Here is a 20,935-nt window from a genome sequence, read left to right on the forward strand (position 1 = left end):
AGCACTGTAGTCTGTCCACACTGACAGCTGCCAACGCACTGGCGTGGCCACATTAGCAGCTCTTGCAATAGCCACAGAGAGCAGTGCATTGTGGTAGCTATCCCAGCATGCAAGTGGCTGCAACGTGCTTTTCAAATGGGGAGGATGGGGTGTAGTGTGACAGGGAGTATGTTGTGTGTATGTGGGTGGAGAGATAGTGTGTTTTTGTGGGTCTGAGAGCATATCAGCAAGCTGTCTTGTAAGTTCAGACAGCAGCAGACATTCCCCTTCCCCCAACACACACCTCTTTCTCTCACACACACAGCATTCCACAATAATGGTTGCTTTGTCCTGGAGCAGATAAGCATGCTGGCTGTCAAACGGAGCTTTCAAAGGGCTTATCCAAAACAATGACAAGAGTGACCACTTGACTTAAAGGGATTATGGGAGGTTTCTGGAGGCTGATCGGAGTGCAGTAATGCAACACCTCGTTCACACTGATGCTGGGGCACTCCAGCGGGGGCGCATCAAACGTTATTCTACTCACCAAGGTGGAGTACCAGGAGCACTCAAGCCATGGAGTCAGAGCGCTCTACGTGCCTTGCCAGTGTGAACAGGTAGTGAGCTAGTGCGACTGGGGCTCCTTTAATGTGCTGTAATTCTCAAGTGTAGCCAAGCCAGAGATAACTTTGGCCCTTTAAATCAATCATTTGATGGCAGTTGAAGTCTACGCAACTCTAAAAGTGTAGGAGTCAATCTTCTTAAAATGTTAGTACAAGTAACATTAGCACAAGAAAAGCTTGCATGGGTTTTATAAAACTCTATCTTTCTGTGTTCTTATCCCACACTGCTCCCTGTAGTATCTTAGCATCTATGTCTGGGCATTTATGTGGTCATCTGCAACAACAGTGTGTATGGGCAAAGAAGTTGCCTGATTGGTTACTGCTCTGTTAGGAGACAGTGTGGCCTAGTGTATAGCCCACTGGGCTAGGCCTAAGGAGACTTGGGTTCTATTCTTGGCTCTGCCACTCCACTACTGTTACCTTGGGTAGTTGCTTCATTTCTCCGTGCCTCTGTTTCCCTATCTGTAAAATGAGGATGAGATACCTCCTTTTGTGAAGTGCTCTGGCACTGACTGGTGAAAAGTGCTCTGTGTGAACTAGGTATTATTATTCCATTGCGTACAGTGTCCTGTAACACCAAACCAGCGCAAGCCTTGCGGTTTGTCAGTGCCATGAATTGAGAACACCCTGGCTTTGCTACAGTACATTCCTTACATAAAGACTTTCCTAAAAAACAGCAAATGTTATATACCACATGTCAGTACAACTTGTTGAAAGTAGTGGCAAAATAATAGACCTTTTATAAGTACAAAAATTCTCTTGTAAGATTGTTGTGATTTTATATTGTCAGTATTGTGCCACTGTCTCAAAATTTAGTCACATTGTGGACTTGAGTGTTTTAGAACAGTTAAGGAAATGACATTAATGCACTGTAATTGCTTCTCATTTCCACTGAACATTGTTATTTAAGTTACTTTGGTTTTTTAGTAATGCAACGTGTGCTTTGCATGTTAACAAACAAATGGATTGACATATCCATAAAAGATAAATGACCTGATGCGCTGATATACTTTGATGCTGTACACCACTCCCCCAGTACAAAACTTCCTGAAAGCCATCTTAGCCAGCCACTGGATCAGCCCTGGGCGTAGGAGGATCCTTTGAAAGTGTGGAGCCATAGGGTATGTCTACACAGTAAAGAAAGACCCGCGTCTGACCCATGCCAGATAACTCAGGCTCACTGGGCTTGGGTGGTGGGGCTGTTTCACTGCTGCGTAGACTGCCGGGCTCATCCTGGAGGCCAAACTCTGGGACCCACAGGGTTCTAGAGCCCAGGCTCCAGCCCAAGCCTGGAAGCCGAAACAGCTTCACAGCCCAAGGCCCACAAGCCCAAGTCAGCTGACACAGGCCAGCCACGGGTTTTTCTTTGCTGTGTAGACAAACCCATAGAGGCTGCTCAGCCACACCCACACCCACCCTGTGAACCCAACAGTAGGCCTGGGTGGGATAAATGCAGCATGGCTGCTGTCTGAGGGCCGCTCTAATTTATGTTGGGGACCTGGTTGACATTCAAAGAGCCCGAGATAAAGTGAGTGAAAAGTGCACATCTTGGTTACAACCCAGATTATCGTTTTGTCCCATGAAGTATTCACTGCTATTAAACCAAAATAACGTGATGGTACCTCCAAATTTGGTATTCCTATAATCCTGAGCTCATTGAATTGCCTATAGATATATAACATATATCCAACCAAGGAATGTAACTCTTTATATTCCACTCTTTTGAATGGCATTGCACTGATAAGCATGGCCTATGAGTATGCAGAAAGCTGGATTTTCTATCCATGAACCTCCAGTTTTGCATGCACAAACTTTTTCTTGCACTTTGAAAGCACAAACATTTGCTAAGAATTTTAAACCTTGCACACACACTTTAAATATTCTAAGATCGGTACAGAGTCAAAAGTTAGCATTTGCATCAACAAAACCATTTTGGTCAAGCAGTGTCCTATTCCAGATAAATGTAGTAAGTGCATTACATTTATTGGTCTGTAATGATTGGTTATCATAACACCCACTCATTCAAACTAATTGCATTAGGCTTTGTGGTCTTAGTTGCAAAGAGTGGGATAAGATGCTTTTCTAACTTTTTTGTTTGCATGCCAGGGCTCTGGCAAGGAGTTTTGAAAACCATGCCTACCTAGTATATCCTGTTACATATAAAATATACCACATTCAATGTGAATGCTCATATGTACAATTTAATATTTGCTATATGTCACAGGGGTTGGCAAGCTTTGGCACTCAGCCCATCAGAGTCATCCACTGGCAGGCCATGAGACATTTTGTTTACATTGACCGTCCTCAGGCACAGCTCCCCGCAGCTCCCAGTGGCCACGGTTCGCCGTTCCCGGCCAATGACAGCTGCGAGAAGCGGTGTGGGCCACAGGGACATGCTGGCTGCCACTTCCCACAGTTCCCATTGTTTGGGTGAATATTCAAGTGCAAGTGCTTAAAAATTTTTTTCCATGGGTATAGATCCATCACTCAAATGTTCACAAAAAGTAAAAACAAAGGGGAGGCAATGCCTTAATCAAGTTAATTTCTAGATATTGAGCAACTAGTCACAGAAAATTCTTTGTATTACTCAGCCAACTCTAATATTGATTCCCAGTATGAATTATTCCATGAGATCAGGTTTCAGAGTGGTAGCCGTGTTAGTCTGTATCAGCAAAAACAACAAGGAGTACTTGTGGCACCTTAGAGACTAACGGATTTATTTAGGCATAAGCTTTCATGGGTTAAAACCCACTTCATCAGATGCATGGAGTGGAAAATACAGTAGGCAGGTATATATACAGAGTACATGAAAAGATGGGAGTTGCCTTACCAAGTGGGGGGTCAGTGATAATGAGACAATACAATTAAAGTGGAAGTGGGCTATTCTCAACAGTAGAATATCAAGGGAGGACAAATCACTTGATGATGTGCTGGATTGACAGCTTGACAGAGCTAGAAGGGTACCCAGAAGTCACCTACTACAGGACAGGCCCAACAAAGTAACAGAACGCCACTAGCCATCACCTTCAGCCCCCAACCAAAACCTCTCCAGTGCATCATCAAGGATTTACAACCTATGCTGAAGGACAATCCCTCACTCTCACAGACCTTGGGACACAGGCCAGTCCTTGCTTACAGACAGCCCCCCAACCTGAAGCAAATACTCACCAGCAACTACACACCACACAACAAAAACACTCACCCAGGAACCTATCCCTGCAACAAACCCTGTTGCCAACTCTGTCCGCATATCTATTCAAGGGACACCATCATAGGACCTAGCCACATCAGCCACACCATCAGGGGCTTGTTCACCTGCACATCTACCAATGTTATATATGCCATCATGTGCCAGCAATGCCCCCCTGCCATGTACATTGGCCAAACCGGACAGTCTCTGTGCAAAAGAATAAATGGACAGAAATCAGACATCAAGAATTATAACATTCAAAAACTGGTTGGAGAACACTTCAATCTCCCTGGACACTCAATAACAGACTTAAAAGTGTCAATTCTTCAACAAAAAAACTTCAAAAACAGACTCCAACAAGAAACTGCAGAACTGGAATTAATTTGCAAACTGGACACAATCAAATTAGACCTGAATAAGGACTGAGAGTGGATGGGTCACTACAAAAACTAATTTCCCCTTACTGATTACATTGGCCTCATTATCACTACAAAAGTGATTTTTCCTCCCTTGCTATTCTGCTGTTGAGAATAGCCCACTTCCACTTTAATTGAATTGTCTCATTAGCACTGACCCCCCGCTCGGTAAGACGACTCCCATCTTTTCATGTACTGGGTATATGTTCCTGCCTATTGTATTTTCATAGAATCATAGAATCTCAGGGTTGGAAGAGACCTCAGGAGGTCATCTAATCCAATCCCCTGCTCAAAGCAGGACTACTCCATGCATCTGATGACATAGGTTTTAGCCCACAAAAGCTTATGCCTAAATAAATTTGTTACTCCTCCTTGTATTTTCAATGAGATTAGTTTGTTTTCCCCAGCCATACTTACTAAGGAAAAAGATCATTAAGGAAGAAGTTTGCATTGTCAGTAAAACCATGTTTTACTGTAGGAAAAAGACCTCTCTGAACTGTCCAGTGGTAAATATCAGAGCAACATTAATGAGTTTCTTAGATTAAAAAAGTTTGGTCCAAGCCACCAGGTTTGAGTCCAAGCTTCCTCATCCAGACTTTTGGTTCAGCCTATTACCGAGGGAGGACCAACTGCAAAGCTTGGATCTGGGTCCACTTGAACTTCTCCAAACTTCAGAGGTGTTTGCTTCTAGGGTTTTGGTTTGAGCTCACAAACTTCTTTGTTGTTTACATTCCCTTGCCTGTATTATCAAATTGATAATGTGTACGCATTTCTTAACTTTAAGTACATAAGTAGTCCCATGGAGGCCCTACTCAATGGGACTAGCTGATGTTCATAGTTAAGTACAGACTTTGCTGGACCATGGCCTACATAGTAACCCCACTCTTTCATTATTTCAGATTTTTGTTTAAAAAAATGATTATCTCTGATTTTCTGTGCTTGTAAAAAATAAATCTAGCGATAATATCAGGACTGATTGGCTTTGAGGCACCCGTTCACTATAAGAAGAGGCTGGGAGGTCTTTTGGTTAACACAGTACTAGGAGTAGGCAAATCTGGGTTGTTGTCTGTGCTCTGTCACTGCTGTCCTGTGTGACCTTGGTTAAGTCACCTATCTGTACTGTACCATAGGTTCTCCACCTCTAAAATGCAGATAATAATGCTTACTTATTTTACAAAAGTGTTCTGAAGCACTCAGGAACTAGAGTAATGAACCTGTTCATAAATAAAACAAAAAATAAATACAAATACAGTCAAGCATGATTATGTATTTCCTCCAAATGCAAAATTTCCTTTGAAATCATTGGGACTTCTGCATATGGAATTACTGCAGGATTGGGTGCAATATGTGACAATTATCATTAAAGACTGGTTAATCTACATTCAAATGTAATTGAATAAAGAAGAGGAAGTCAGTTATTAATTCATATTTAAATGAACTATGCTGACATTCTTTTAATCAGTTGTATCCTATGATGGTCACAAACTATTTTTTTTCTAAATTCCAAGATTCGAGGAGACAAAAATCTAGATTTTTTTTTAAATTTCAAGGTATTATTTAAAATGATTTCTGATAGAGATTTGAAAAAGAATGCATTACAGGTAAAATGTGTGTGCATGGATCACTAGCCCTGTACTTGAGAAGAGATGTAAATGTAAAATTAATTCTCTCCTGCTCCCTCATTTCCCCCTAAGGTGAGAGAGAACCTGTATTAAAGATACAACAGCACTTTTTCCTGATTCCACCACAGAATTTTATTGCACTGTGCTTGAGAGAAAGCTATTTTGGGCCAATGTGTGTCTTAGTGGCTTTAAGGAATACAATGAAGGAATAAAGGTTACTAGATTCCTCGCCCTCTTGTCCTATAAGTAGAAGCAGCAGGGGTGGTCCTCAAGGCATCGTCCTCATTGCCAGATGTTCTAGTCCAAGCTGCATTAGTGGAAACACTGTGGAAACACCTTCAATGTACATTTTAAAAAGTGCCACCTACAAAAGAGTAATATGTACAAAAAAATAAAACCAGTTGGTTATTAAAACAAGCACTGTCGACCTTTTCATACATGATCCTCTTGTTATCGCTAGCATATACCACCTTTGCTGAGGTGATTTCTGAAATTCTAAAAATCTTGTGAACTGTTAACACTTTCTGTATCAATCCCATAGTACCATTAATGATACTCTTTTGTTTTCTTGGAAGGTAATTCTTCCTTATTTCATTTGAACAATTTATTCTGCATTGTTAGTGCTACACTAATTGGACATTAAAGCTAATTGAACATTTCTTATTCTAGTTGGTGTTTTCATATTTGTTTTCTAGTAGTGTAGTATAATGAATGTATGTAATGCCTAATCCATTAATTGTAACAGAGAAATAGACTGCATGTGAGAAGGATGCAGAAAAATAACATTACTCATAATCTCTTTCCAGCTGGATCCTGATGCTAGTGTTGTTCTCAAAGAACTTCAGGTGAAACTCAGTAGCGTACTGGATGAGCTCAGCATTTCCTATGGCGCAAGGTAATAAACGTACTTAAAGAATTTGTGCTACAGTGATGGCAACCATTAAAAACACTCCATTGTGCCTCAAACCAGGCAGATGTGCATAGCCAAAAGCCAATCTGTTGACTAGATTGGGTGAGTGTACATCTTTTCACATACAGCTTGCTCCAGTGTAGCAAGAGCCACTTCATGTATATGTGTGTGTCTCTGACTGGCTGGCTGTACGTTTTGGAAAATACAGCAGTATCCTCACCTCCAAAGGACACTAAAACTAGTGTGTGGGCATGAATGGGTTATAATGACACAGCTGGAAACTTTACTTTCTGCTTTTGGAAGATAAAAATGGCTCGATTTGTTCTTAACTAATACAATGTTCAACCTCTCTTTTACTGTGTGTGTGTTTTGATTCCCTGAGACTGACAGCTTCGTCCAGTGGCTTGCCCCACTCAGGTAGCCTGTCTGAATTGCCCCTTCTTCAAATGGTCACTGTGAAGCCCTCTTGAGTCATTTGCTCTGCCAGAGTCTGGTCTGCTGGAATCCGCTAGTGAGCCTTACTCTTGAATCAGTGTGCATGCTGCTGGCTGAATGCGGCTTGCACTGTACCAACAACGTAGCTGAGTCTTGCTATCGGAAGCAAAAACCATAGGACTGTTTTTGCCTTTGCTTGAAAAGGAATATAAGAGAGAGTGATTGTTCAGGGAATCTGCAATGGTGGGAGGCAGGTGAAAGTTTTAGTTGCTCAGTAACAGTTAATGCCATAGACATACAATCTGTGCAAACTGTTTTCCTTTTCGGTGTGTGGCTTCATTAACTATGGAAAAGGATGGTTTGAATAAATACAATTGAGGAAGAGTCATGGCTGCCTCAGATCATTAATAGGCTGAGACAACCCAAATAATAGGGAAAATTAAGTGACTTAGTAAGAAGAGAAAATGTCAGCCAAGAATTAAATGGTGGATAATACCTGTACTAGCTCCCTATGGTCTCTTCTCTCCCTGTCTTAAAAGGTCACTGTTAACTAGATGAAGCCCCGTGTTTGACTTTTCCTAAAATTGGTATAATTTTCTGGGTGAAATAGTTTTTTAATTTAAAAAGAATATCTATCACTTTGTTAAGATAAGAATGAGTGGTCATAGGGGCCTATATTTTTCACTCTTCCGCAGAAAAGCCAGGCAAATTAGCACAAGTCATCCAACAGCCCTCATTCCCATTGCCAAAGTTGGTCAAAATGTCCCCAGTTTGGCTTTGTGCATTTCTCATGTGCTTTCTTCTCCCTTAAATTGGTCCATAATTTGTGCCTGTGACACCCTCTAACCAAAAATCAGCACAAGGGCACCCTGATAGCTTCATAGCCTTACTCTGAAGAAAACCAAGAAAAACTTCTCTAGGAGGCCTTCTGCCACCTCTGAGTCTTATCTCATTCTTTTAGAGGCTGCCCACATGGCCATGCTGAGCTAATAAGTGTGGCAGCAGTTTGCTCAGGATGGAGTTGTCTATAGCACCAAGCAGAGAATGTTGCCTCAACTAATTGTGGTTGAACAAGATGCAGCAGTTTGGGTACTGGCAGCCAGAAGAATTCTGAGGATGAACTGGAAAAGCAACTGTGCCATGTATTGGTTTTGGGGGCTCCCCTTTATTCATTTCAAAGTTGGTTTCTGAGTAGATGTCACTGGAAAAGCCTTCTGTCTTCTTGGCAATCAGATGTGTTCATGTGGTTTTTTGTGTTAGGTTTTTGTGGTGAAGCACAGTAGCTGGGAGTTTTCAGTCTGTTTTCACTTAGCTTGTTTGTTCTTTTACTAATTGTTTTTTGGTAGATTCTTTAGCCACAGGCTTATCTATTCAATTTGTCTATGAATGCATTTAGAATTGATTATCATATTTATTGCCCTTGTGGTACTTGTGGTACTTTTACTTCTCAGAGGCTGACTCTGAATACTCAGTTTTGCACTGCTTAAATGTACCAATCGATGTCCCCACTATGGCCATACTGCCCCTGTGTCACTCCTAGATTTTCTGTCAGGCAGATGCTGCTATATCGGAAGAAAATTTAACTTCTAGAAAAACAAGAAATGAACTAAATCAGTAAACTCACTTTGTGGGGAATTGAGAACAACTTCCACTCCCACACTTGTAAACAGAACTAGTTTATAGGGACCTATCAGTCCCGCATCTCCTCTAGTTTTTCAGCTGTGTGGAAGTCAATTCTTCAGAACAGAAAATCTGTTCCCACTTTTGAATTTAAAATGCCAAACATTCCCATAAAATGCATTCGGCATAGAGGTTATGAAGCAGTCCAAATATTTTACTCTCTTAACTAGGTACAAAGTAGTAAACAAAACTTTGCTGTGTTGGCACATGAGTCATGACAAGAAAAAGTCCAGTTTAGCCAGCTAGGACAAATTGGTAGAAGTCTTGTTATTTTCTATCAGAGGATATTGACACCAAATTAATATAAAATTTACCAAAAAGAGAGAATATTTGACAACACCCCCTTTAAAAATACACATAAATAGAATTTGTCTTTAATCCCCTCGTACCAAAACTAAAAGCAGGAATAATTGTGCTGGCTAACACTGATGTCAATCTTAACAGCCAGTCACACCTCAGGCCTGGTCTACACTAGGCGTTTAAATCGGTTTTACGAGCGTAAAACCGATTTAACGCCACAACCGTCCACACTAGGAGGCACCATATATCGATTTTAATGGCTCTTTAAACCGGTTTCTGTACTCCTCATTAACGAGAGGAGTAACGCTAGTATCGGTATTAACATATCGGATTAGGGTTAGTGTGGACGCTGATCGACGGTATTGGCCTCCGGGAGCTATCCCACAGTGCACCACTGACCGCTCTGGACAGCAATCTGAGCTCGGATGCAGTGGCCAGGTAGACAGGAAAAGCCCCGCGAACTTTTGAATATTTCCTGTTTGCCCAGCGTGGAGCTCCGATCAGCACGGGTGGCGATGCAGTTAAAAATCAAAATAAAGAAAGAGCTCCCGCATGGACCATGCGGATGTGATCGCTGTAAGGGCAGGCAAATCTGTTCTATCAGCGCTCCATTACAGAAGACGAAATTCAAAATCATTTTTAAAAAATCTCCAGACAGACGCCATAGCAGGGGCTCAGCGCACTGCTGCGTGACAAACGTAACGGAAAGCCCAAGAATCAAATGGACGCTCATGGACTGGAGGACTCAAGCTATCCCACAGTTCCTGCAGTCTCCGAAAAGTATTTGCATTCTTGGCTGAGCTCCAAATGCTTCTAGGGTCAAACACAGTGTCCGCAGTGGGTCAGGGCATAGCTCGGCAATTTACGCACCCTACCCACCCCAGAAGTGAAAGGGAAAACAATCCTCTCTTGACTCTTTAACATGTCACCCTATCTTTACTGAATGCTGCAGATAGACCCGATGCTGCAGCACTCAACACCAACATCCTTGCTTCGCCCGCCATGGTTGGCTGATGGTGCAATACGACTGGTACCCGTCCTCATCATCAGCCTATTGGCAAAGGGGCAGTGCAAAGGACTGGTAACCATGATGACCAGCATCTGTTAGGTCGATCAAGGGTGCCTGGTCCTAATTTTTCATGGTAGATGGTGCAATATGGCTGATAACCATCATCGTCATAGAAACAGGGGGCTGAGCTCCATCAGCCCCCACCCTTCATGTGTAAAGAAAAGATTCAAGTGCCCCTGAACTAGCAGAGGGATGCTGGGCTCCTCTCCTACACACTCCTTACTGTCCTGTCTGGACTATCATAGCAGCTGGAGGCTGCCTTCCACTCATATCACTGTGTCTTATTCCTGCATTCTTTATTACTTCATCACACAAGTGGGGGGACAATGCTATGGTAGCCCAGGAAGGCTGAGGGAAGAACGGAATCAACAGGTGGGGTTGTTGCAGGAGCACCCCCTGTGAATAGAATACAGCTCATAATTTCTGCAGGATCTGACACAGAGCAGCTGTGCTCTCTGGTTCTCTGATACAGTGGTTCTCTAGTACACTTGCCCATATTCTAGGCAGGACTAGGGGACTTGCCCATATTCTAGGGGACTTGCCCATATTCTAGGCAGGACTGATTCTATTTTTAGATACCAAAAAGGAGGGATTGACTCAGGGAGTCATTCCCAATTTTGGCTTTTGCGCCCCTGGCTAAGAGCAGCCAGGGGCACTTATGACAGCAGCAAATGGAACAGTGCAAAAGGACTGGTAGCCACAATCATCTTATTACCAATTTATGGTATGGTAGATGGTGCAATATGGCTGATAACCATCCCTGCTATCATGCAAAAGCAAAAGCATGCTGCTGTGTAGCGCTGCTGAATCGCCTCTGTGAGCAGCATCTAGTCCACATACGGTGACAGTCACAAAAGGCTACACAGGCTCCATGATTGCCATGCTATGGCATCTGCCAGGGCAATCCAGGGAAAAAAGGCATGAAATGCTTGTCTGCCGTTGCTTTCCCAGCGGAAGGAGTGACTGACGACATTTACCCAGAACCACCCGCGACAATGAATTTCTCAACCCGGAAATTCAAAGGGGCGGGGGAGGGGAGGCGGGGGAGGCTGCGGGAACTATGGGATAGCTACGGAGTAGCTACCCACAGTGCAATGCTCCAGAAATCGACGCTAGCCTCGGACCGTGGACGCACACCACCGATTTAATGTGTTTAGTGTGGCCACGCACACTCGATTTTATAAAATCTGTTTTACAAAACCGGTTTATGCAAATTCGGAATAGTCCCGTAGTGTAGACGTACCCTCAGTAAAGTCTCTGATTCACCTTCTTATTGTGTAATTCCTATCAGAAAATAATTACTAGGACTCCTGTAGGGATAGGGACAATGTAAAAGGAAAACAAAACACAAATGTCAATGGTAAGTATATTATTTGGCCTTATACCAACTATAACTCTTCAGAATTATTTTCAGTTTCTAAAGCATACAGTGCCTTAAGCATGTGGGCTTCATATCTGCTCACAAATGATTTTGTGTTCATCGATGGAAGTTGATGGAGCAGAATCTAAATAGTCATCTTCTGTCGTATAATTCCTCCACTCCCTTTTTTCTCTTTAGTTTCCAGCTTGTTATTGAGGAGTGTGTGAGACAAATGAGCTTTGAGCTAAATCAGATGAGAGGAAATGGAAACGTATCGGCCAATAAGAACAATGCAGCTATTGATGCTGAGATTGTGCTGCGACCTCTCATGGATTTTCTGGACAAAATGTAAGTGTGGAGTAAAAAGGAGTAATTTTAAATTGCTGGATGCCAAGGAATTTTATTTTAAAAATTACTAAAAATATTAGGTCCTGTTTGGCATATCATGGATAGCTAAAAAGTTGATAGTTGGGCGAAGTAAGCAATCTAAATTTTATGAAATCAGTTACTTATAAAAAGCCATTTAAGGAGCTATTTTAAATCAGGACAATTGACCTATATTAAGAATCTTAATCCGTTGAAATCCCACAATTTCTTTGTTTACCAGTGTTTACTCCCTGTCTCCTTTCCAGGAATACATAGTCTAACCCAGGGGTCGGCAACCTTCGGCACGTGGCCCATCAGGGTAATCTGCTGGCGAGGCACAAGACTTTTTATTTACGTTGACTATCTGCAGGCACAGCCCCCTGCAGCTCCCAGTGGCCATAGTTCACCGTTCCGGGCCAATGGGAGCAGTGGGAAGCAGTGGCCAGCATGTCCCTGTGGCCTGCGCCGCTTCCCACAGCTCCCATTGGCCGGGAACGGTGAAACGCGGCCACTGGGAGATGCAGGGGGCCGTGCCTGCAGATGGTCAACGTAAACAAAATGTCTTGCGACCCACCAGTGGATTACCCTGATGGGCCATGTGCCGAAGGTTGCCGACCCCGGTCTAACCATTTGGTGATTAACAGCAGAATCTGTTTGTCCTAAATTACAACGGCATTTCCATGTCAACAAAATTATTACAAGATTTTTTAATTCTAATCCCTTGGTAATGTTTTAGTTAACTTTCTCTCACCAATCCATGCTGAAGTATTGGGGAGGTTTTTCCTGGGTTGGTTTCCTCTTGAGTCTTCTCCGTTCTTTTTTCATCTATCAGAGGGGTAGCCGTGTTAGTCTGGATCTGTAAAAGCAGCAAAGAATCCTGTGGCACCTTATAGACTAACAGACATTTTGGAGCATGAGCTTTCGTGGGTGAATACCCACTTCGTCGGATGCAACTTGCATCCGACGAAGTGGGTATTCACCCACGAAAGCTCATGCTCCAAAATGTCTGTTAGTCTATAAGGTGCCACAGGATTCTTTGCTGCTTTTTTCATCTGTCAGTAGTCGCTTGCTTGTACAGATGGGCAGGATGTGTTGTGGAGGGCATGCTGTTTAAGCATGATAGCTGGGTGAGGGAAGTGGGATGGCGGGGCTCACGTCAGAGTTTTTTAATATCCTTCTTCCTGTTTCCAGGGAATTTTATGAAAACACACCTCTTTCAGACTTGCATAGATTCAAAGTTGGTTGCTCTCATTCTTACACTGGCTCCATGCCCTGGGGGTTGGCTTAGGTGACACCTTCAGCTCCTGAACATGCAGTCTGCCTAATGAACATGCAACACTATAATTGCCTTTGGTTTGGTTTGGTTTTTTGTGAGGAGAAAGCATCAGATAATTTTTAACATTAATTTTAACTTTTTTTTTATTTAGTCTTATGTGAGATAGTCATTCAATTTTATTGGCATTTGACAGGAAATGAAATTCTGATTTCAGAAATTCTGAACACTTCTTTTCATTATAGTTAAAATTGAGTGTACTTAAGTTTAAATTTAAACTTGAAAGCTTTTAGTTCTCAAACCAGTCTTTTCAAGATTCAGGAATTTATATTGTATTTAGTCTAAATAGTAATTAAAGAAGTTGTTTATTCTTCATAACAATTTTTGGAGAGATGATAATTCTTGTCTTCCTGAATTGGTTGAGGGAGGAGTTTGATCATGCAATTTAATTAATTCCCCATTATTAGAAATATTCTATACTGAAATGGCTTTTTGTATTAGTAATTAGTTTAGCAAGGTCCTTAGATTTCAGGTTGGCATATAAAGCATTTTACCATTGACAATGATATTAGGAATTATATTAGGAGTTTTGCATTTAACTAGCATAGTTGAAAGTCTGTCATTTCAACATTTAAGTGTTTGTCATTTCAACGTTTAAGAAAAGTTTAAAACATTTCCAACTACACACATTTTTCTCTAAAGTTTTAAGGACACAAGCAGAGGTTTTTCGTTTGAAAAAACGGAGTATAGGCTACTTTACCATCTAGATCTATTGCTCTGAAACACAACTCCCTACATTCCTTTTCACAAACAGGCCTTTTCCTAAGACATGAATCTTTTACATAGTTTGTTTTCTTGATGTGAGGATTTGTACCAAACTGGTATTTTATATAATGGGAGGTGTCCTGGTTTAGATAAGACACTTTTGCTGAACTGGCATGTCAATCTTTAATATGTGCTCATGGTTAATGCCTGGCTTTGAGGGTAATAATTGTGAAATATTGCTCAACAGATGGAAAGGTTTTCTGGTGTTATGACTGTAATGCTCAAAGGCAAAGGCTAATTCAAAGGATTAATTCATAATTGACTTTTCTTCGAGTGATAGTCCCCACTGTATTCCACTGTGGGGTACATATGCGCACCATGTGCCTGCAGCCAGAGATTTTGAAAGTAGTGGATGCTGGTCTGCGCATGCATCCTGGCTCATCTTGTGCCTCTGACCGAGGGAATAAAGAGTGGGGCAGATCGACCGTCTATTCCAGTTCCTTCTCACCACCACATGGTCCTGGTTGCAACCTTCAGTGTCTGCAGCTTGGGCTCTGTTCTACAAAATAAGAATTATCTAGTTTGTAAGCAGTTTTAACAGTTAGAATTTTATAGTTCTTCAGTGTTTAGATTATCCTCCTGAGGGGACCCGCCCCCATACAACCCATTCAGGGACCAGACTATGCCGAACTCTGGGCTTCAAACTCTATGCTTCCTATGTGCAGTCCTTCTTAGTCATCAACAACCACCAGTGCTGCCTGTACTGCCTTGGGGAAGCTCACAACACAGTGAGGTTCAATATCTGCCAATCATTCCCCAGCTGTGCATGAGAAGGGTGGGAACTTCATCTCTGCAAATACCTCATGGAGAAAGCCATGAGACCCCAATCAGACCCAAGCCAGGGAACATCCCCATACATCATCCTAATTCAGCAAGGAGTGTGCCTCCTGTGGCAAGCTCCAACTGTGGTGCGGGAGAATCTACCCCTCAGAGGCGGGATCTCCTCAGGAGCCAGGAAGCACTTTCATTAGCATGTGACTAAGTCGTCTTCTAAATCCACTTCAAAGAAGTCTGATTCATCTCTAAGTAAGCCCATCACCTTGGCCCATGAGGGCTTAGTAGTCCTAGGTCCCAGAGGCATTATGAGAAAGCCCATAAGCATTGGGCTGCATCAGTACCAGACCGCATTCCTTTGGTACGATCACCCTTGGCACCTCCAGAACCCTGGGATCCATTGGCACCAATGAAATCTGATCACTGTTAACTTCGGGCATCTCCCTCACAAGAGTATTCTCAAACAAGAGTTGAACTACTTGTTGCAATGAGGAGCAATAGAACATGTCCTTCCTCAATACCAAGGGAGAGGGCTTTACTCAACTTACTTCCTAGTACCTAAAAAGAAGGGCAGTTGGAGACCAATCCCGACTTCTGCCAGCTCAACCACTTCATTCCCAAACTCAGTTTTCGCATGGTCACGTTAGCCTCTATAATCCATCTTTAGAAAAGGGCACGTGGCTCATGGCTCTCAATATGAAGGATGCCTACTTTAACATAGACATTCATCCCGCTCACAGACGATTCCTTGGCTTCATGGTGGGCGCCGAACATTTTCAGTACAGAGTACTCCCCTTCAGAATAGAGAGTCTTTACCAAGATATTCTCATTAGCAGCAGCCCATGTCAGATGTTGTGGGCTCATTTTCTTTCCCTATCTCAATGACTGGCTCCTTGTTGCCAAATCCCACCAATATGCCTATGCATCAACTTCCACGATGCTACACCTTCTCTCCTCACTGGAAGTCAGTGTAAATGCCAAAATATCTGTTCTCACTCCTCCCTCCCAATAATCTCTGGACTTCATCAGGGCAACCTTGAATTCTATCACTGCAAGAGTGTACCTGCCCAAGGACAGATTCCAGAACATGAACAATATCATAGCTTGCATCACAAGCAACCCTCAAGTACTGTTCAAGACATGTCTGTTTCTCCTAGGTCATATGGCCTCATGTACCTATGCCAACCTTTAAATGTGGCTGCAGTCAGTGTACTCCCCAAACCACCATTACATGGTACAGTAGTGTCTTCCCTGCTATGGTGGACAAATCCTCATCAGGTATGCATGGGCATCCCCTTTTCTCTCCAACCCTCTCTGGACAGGACCATTATTACAGATACATCCCTATTAGGTTGGGGAGCCCACATTAACAGCCCCACAGCACAAAGTTCCTGGATATCTTGAGGGTCCAGAATGCACGTCAATATCCTGGAGTTCTGAGCAGTTTGGAAGGTATGTGAGTCCTTTCTTCCCTTCATCCACACTCACTGTGTCCTTATAACATCAGACAACATTACAACTACTATATCTTCTACACCAACAAGCAGGGAAGAGTGAGATCTGCCTCCTTGTGTGCAGGAGTCAGCCTCTGGAACTGGTGTATCGGCAATCAAATCATTCTATCAGCAGTCTACCTTCTGGGAAAGCAAAATGTGCTTGCAGACTCCCTCAGCACACATTTTTCAGTCAACCACAGTGGGAGTTCGGGTACTGGACAATATTTTCACTCTATGGGGGAACCCCAACCAGGGATCTGTTCACTTCTCATGCAAACAGAAATGCACCACATACTGCTCCAGAACAACCCTAGGTCATCAGTCCCAGGGTGATGCTCTGCCTCCTCCTTAGTTGGACCAGCTCAACTATGCCTTCCCTCTGCTACTGCTCCTGCCACAAGTTCTATGCAAAATCTGTCAGGACAGAGCACGGGTCATCCTGATTACCCCCTTCTGGGACAGATAGTTTGTTTCCCAACCTTCTACATGGGCATCCTGACCACCAGTCATCCTCCCAACATTTACCAAGCTCCTGACCCTGTGCAACAGCAAGATCAAGCACCCTGATCTGTATCCACTCCATCTCAGAGCTTGGTATTTTGATGGGCATCATCCTTAGAACGTTCATGCTCCATAACCATACAAGACACATCCTCTCTAATAGTAGAAAGGACTCTACTAGATATTACCTAGCTAAATGGAAGCGCTTTTGTTCCTGGGCACACAAAAGAGGCATTCTCCAAGAAACTACAGATATTCCTCTCATCTTGGTCTATATTTTTTCTTTGAAGACATCAGGCTGTATTCCAATACCCACCTTCCTTCCCTTCTGCTTCAGATCTTATCTGATTTGCAGTAGAGAAGGACCTGGAGAGGCGGTCAGTCCACTCTGCCCTTTATTCCCTCAGGAAGAGACATGAGGTGAGCCAGCATGCATGCATGGTTTAATGAACACTACTTTCAAATTCTCAGGCTCAGGGCATATTGTGCACATGCATAACCCACAGTGGTTTACAGTTAGGGTTCACACACTCAAAGAACCTCCTGTTACAGGAAGTAACCGCCTTTGTCTTTCTTTCTCTGGGACATAATTTTACACTGTTGTTGCTTCTAAAGGTAACATCTTATGGGCTATGTTTTCAGAGATTCTGAGCACTCTCAACTCCCATGAAAGTCAATTGCAGTATCTCAGCACCTCTGAAAGTCAGTCCCTTTGTATGCTCTTCTGTTTTCCTTTTCAGAAAGTTGAGAGATTTTTACTCGTTGCTTTGTACTTTGAAAATATAATTTACATGAGCATGTTTCCTACTTGGGGAGTGTGAGTGATTTAAGTGGATTCCCAGAACGCCAAAACTAATAGACCTCAATTGAGTTTTTGGTGAATATTTCTTCCCAGAACCTTACTTCTTGGACAGGGTCCAAGAAATAATGACTTGTTTTTCCACTGAGATTGCAGGCCCATGTTAAGGAAGCAGGAAGTGCATCTGAAGAAGGTGAAGACAATCTAAAAGGGCCCAAAAAGGAACTGCAAGGAGGGGAGAAGGAAATAGAAAGAGTTTTTTGTTTGCTTTCTGTAGGTTCCATGTCATATATTAAATACACCATAGAGTGCTGAGGAAAATCTGGGAGAAATCTGTATACTCTGTTTATTTGGTTCTTTCTCAGTTGGCACTGGAGCTCAGTGTAACTGGCAGTGTGGAAAGTGCCCATTCTTTTCCCTTAATTTACTCGTAGGAGCTGACTGTTTTTGCAACACTGGCAGCTGCAGAAGCCAGATTCCTAACCCTCTGAGAAGGCTTTCCAGCAGCTGTATCTATATGTCAACCTTTCATTTCTAACCATCTATCTAGTCCTGTGTGTAAAGCTGCTGGAAGCACAGACTTTCTTAGTCTTAATTTCCTTTGACATGAGGAACATGATTCTCTTATAAGTCTGTAAGAAGACAAAGGCCAAAAATCTTCACAAACACACATGATCTGTCCTTGAATGGTAAAAATGGAATGCCCCCATTTGATTCACTCTTCTATTGCATCAAACCACAAATCAATATATATTGAAGTTACCTAACACACCTTCCTTGAAATATAAACAAATACAAATTTAATTTGTTAAAAGAGGTTTTAAATACCTGCCAAAGAGCCACCACCATTTTTGTAGAATTTAGATGTATATTTAATTGTAAATGTAATCCAAACAAACATGTATACAAAACAAGGAACTGAGATAAAAATGCTTCTAAGGAGTATCACCTGCCTTGCAAATGTATGTGATTTCTGCTGTGATTATTTCTCTATTACTATAACTTTTCATATGCATACCTATAATAGATAGTAGAAAGATTAACTGGTACATGTACATACCTATAGTGTGATTTGTACATCCTCTATGTTATATGCTCAGTTACATGAACAAAACTTACATAATACTGTAAGACTCCCCACATACATATTTACAAATTGCAGTTTTTAAAAAGAATAAACAGAAGATTTTCTCATTTGTGTGCACTGCAGGAAAAGGTGCTTAATTCCACATATAGCATGTTTCATGAATACCCTCTTAGATCCTAATAAACCTGTGATGGGGAAGCAGTCCTCCAAACACTTATTATGGAGCCTATTCTTACTACTCAGTAGTCCCACTGACTTCAGAAGAAATGTGTATGCATAACTGTAAGTGTTTCAAGGCATCTGCCCTAAATTTGTGTCTGATATCACAAGCAGTTTCAACTGCACAGATGCAACATAGGACAACAAAGGAGCTTTCTCTTTTTAAGCAGAAGCTAATTTCACAATAACCCTTTAAGTTTTAGTTTTTTAACTATACCAATCATTTGAGCATAACTTTACAGTTCAACCATTATGTTTCATTTTCAATAAATATGGTGCTGTTGGCTACATTACATTAAGCAGAGCATGGCAAAAGGGTTGCTGGATGTTTACATGGAATGTTTGTTCCTAATCTAGAAGACAAGATTTGAAATGTTCTAAAATCCATATGAATAATGCTGTGAAATAACCCTGATGTCTAAACGGCATTACTGGTGTAGTGGTTCAGAGAAACTCTAACACAAGGTAGCCGTTAATCTGAGTTTATGTTAATTCAGAGCCTTTGATGTTTTAATGCTAGATTTGGAGACCAGCCTGTGTTTTACTTTATTCCAGTTTAAGTCTCTCTGCAAAAATCTGTGAGAAGACAGTTCTGAAACGGGTTTTGAAAGAGCTGTGGAAATCAGTCCTGAACAAAATAGAAAAACAAATTGTGCTTCCACCATTGACAGACCAAACCGTAAGTGTCCAAGCCATGATTCACACACATTTAAAACATTTGCAATAATCACATCGGGTAGCAGTTTTTTAAAACATCCTTCCAGAAAATTGCCCCCAAAGAAGAACTTGGTCACTACATGCAGCTTCCTGGGCACTTTTTCAGCAGAAAAGCTGGAGCAGATCTTTAGAAGCTGGTTTGCAAGTCCTCGCTATTGGGTGTCCTGCCTGCCCATCCTAGACTGGGGCATTCTCGCAGTGCATTTCATCAAGGTAGGGTGCAATGTAAAAGGCAGGATCGCTTTCATAGAGCATGTTTTTAAATGTTATTGTGATGGCTTTATTGCTTGTGGTGAAAATTAATAGCCAGATGATGGCTCGCCCTTTGCAGGTGTGCAAGGACAAGAGAGAACACAAGCAACCAGCCACAGTGGGCATTCAATCACTGTACTATTTCAGCACAGATGCTAGCCTTCCTAGGAGGCTAAGGGGTAGAGATACAGAGTGAGAGCAGGCAGGGTCATGGCCTTGTATGCCATTCCCCAAAAGCCTCATCACCAACCCAAAATGCAGCCACTTCCCAGCCGGTGACTCAAAGCCAGTCTGGCTCTAGATTTGTTAACCAGACATAGAGAGGTTCTCTTTGGCGGCAGAGGAGGGGTTGCATTACCAGGACAACAGGAAGCAGGGAACATGGTAGGGCTGGAGGAGGTTGTTGTGCTATCCAAGGCAGTAGCGAAGGTAGCCTGATATGATCCTCAAATGGGGATGCCATCTGGGGATACTGTACTTACAGTAGGGGGTTTGTCAAATTCTGGATATACCTTTATGAGAGAGCAGTAAAACAATGACCTCAGACTGGTGTGATTTTTTGGGGGGGGAGGAGAGGTAGTGTAATATAGAAATATTATTGTTGTTTGGTTGGGTGTGTGTGTGTGTGTGTGTGTGTGAAGGTTAATCTTGCATTTAATGAGTCTGCTGTCTTTTGTTACAAGTTGATTATTATATTGTTACAGTGTGTCCAGGGACGATGTTACTGTATGTATTGTTTTGTCATTAAAACGGCTAACAACACTGCAAGGGACCCAAAAGTAAGAACTGAAGCAATTGCACTCACAGAGCTGCAGATGACATTTATTATAATTATTTGGTTTAAAAAATGTAAATTATATCTATTAGAACACTATACAGCAGGGACAAGCTCAAATCCTAATGAAAAATTCTCTTGAATAAATTTAACCTTTTCTCTTGCATAGCTAGTAAATATAACAAAGTCCAAATCTCGCATTGATGATATAATTAATTACCACTTTCCAATAGCAACAATTAAAACAATTATAATTAATTACCACTT

At 42.1% G+C, this 20,935-nt stretch overlaps 1 protein-coding gene across 1 annotated transcript in view; it reads left to right on the plus strand.

Moving 5' to 3' along the window:
• UNC13C (unc-13 homolog C) overlaps positions 1-20,935 on the plus strand; it is a 382,852-nt gene that overhangs the window by 312,657 nt on the left and 49,260 nt on the right. The window contains exons 24-26 of the mRNA XM_039492380.1: positions 6,637-6,725; positions 11,783-11,932; positions 19,480-19,603. Coding sequence (XP_039348314.1) covers positions 6,637-6,725; positions 11,783-11,932; positions 19,480-19,603 — 363 coding nt within the window. The remainder of the gene's footprint in view (positions 1-6,636; positions 6,726-11,782; positions 11,933-19,479; positions 19,604-20,935) is intronic.

This window comes from Mauremys reevesii, linkage group 10 (genome assembly GCF_016161935.1).
Source record: "Mauremys reevesii isolate NIE-2019 linkage group 10, ASM1616193v1, whole genome shotgun sequence".
Lineage (NCBI taxonomy): Eukaryota > Metazoa > Chordata > Testudines > Geoemydidae > Mauremys > Mauremys reevesii.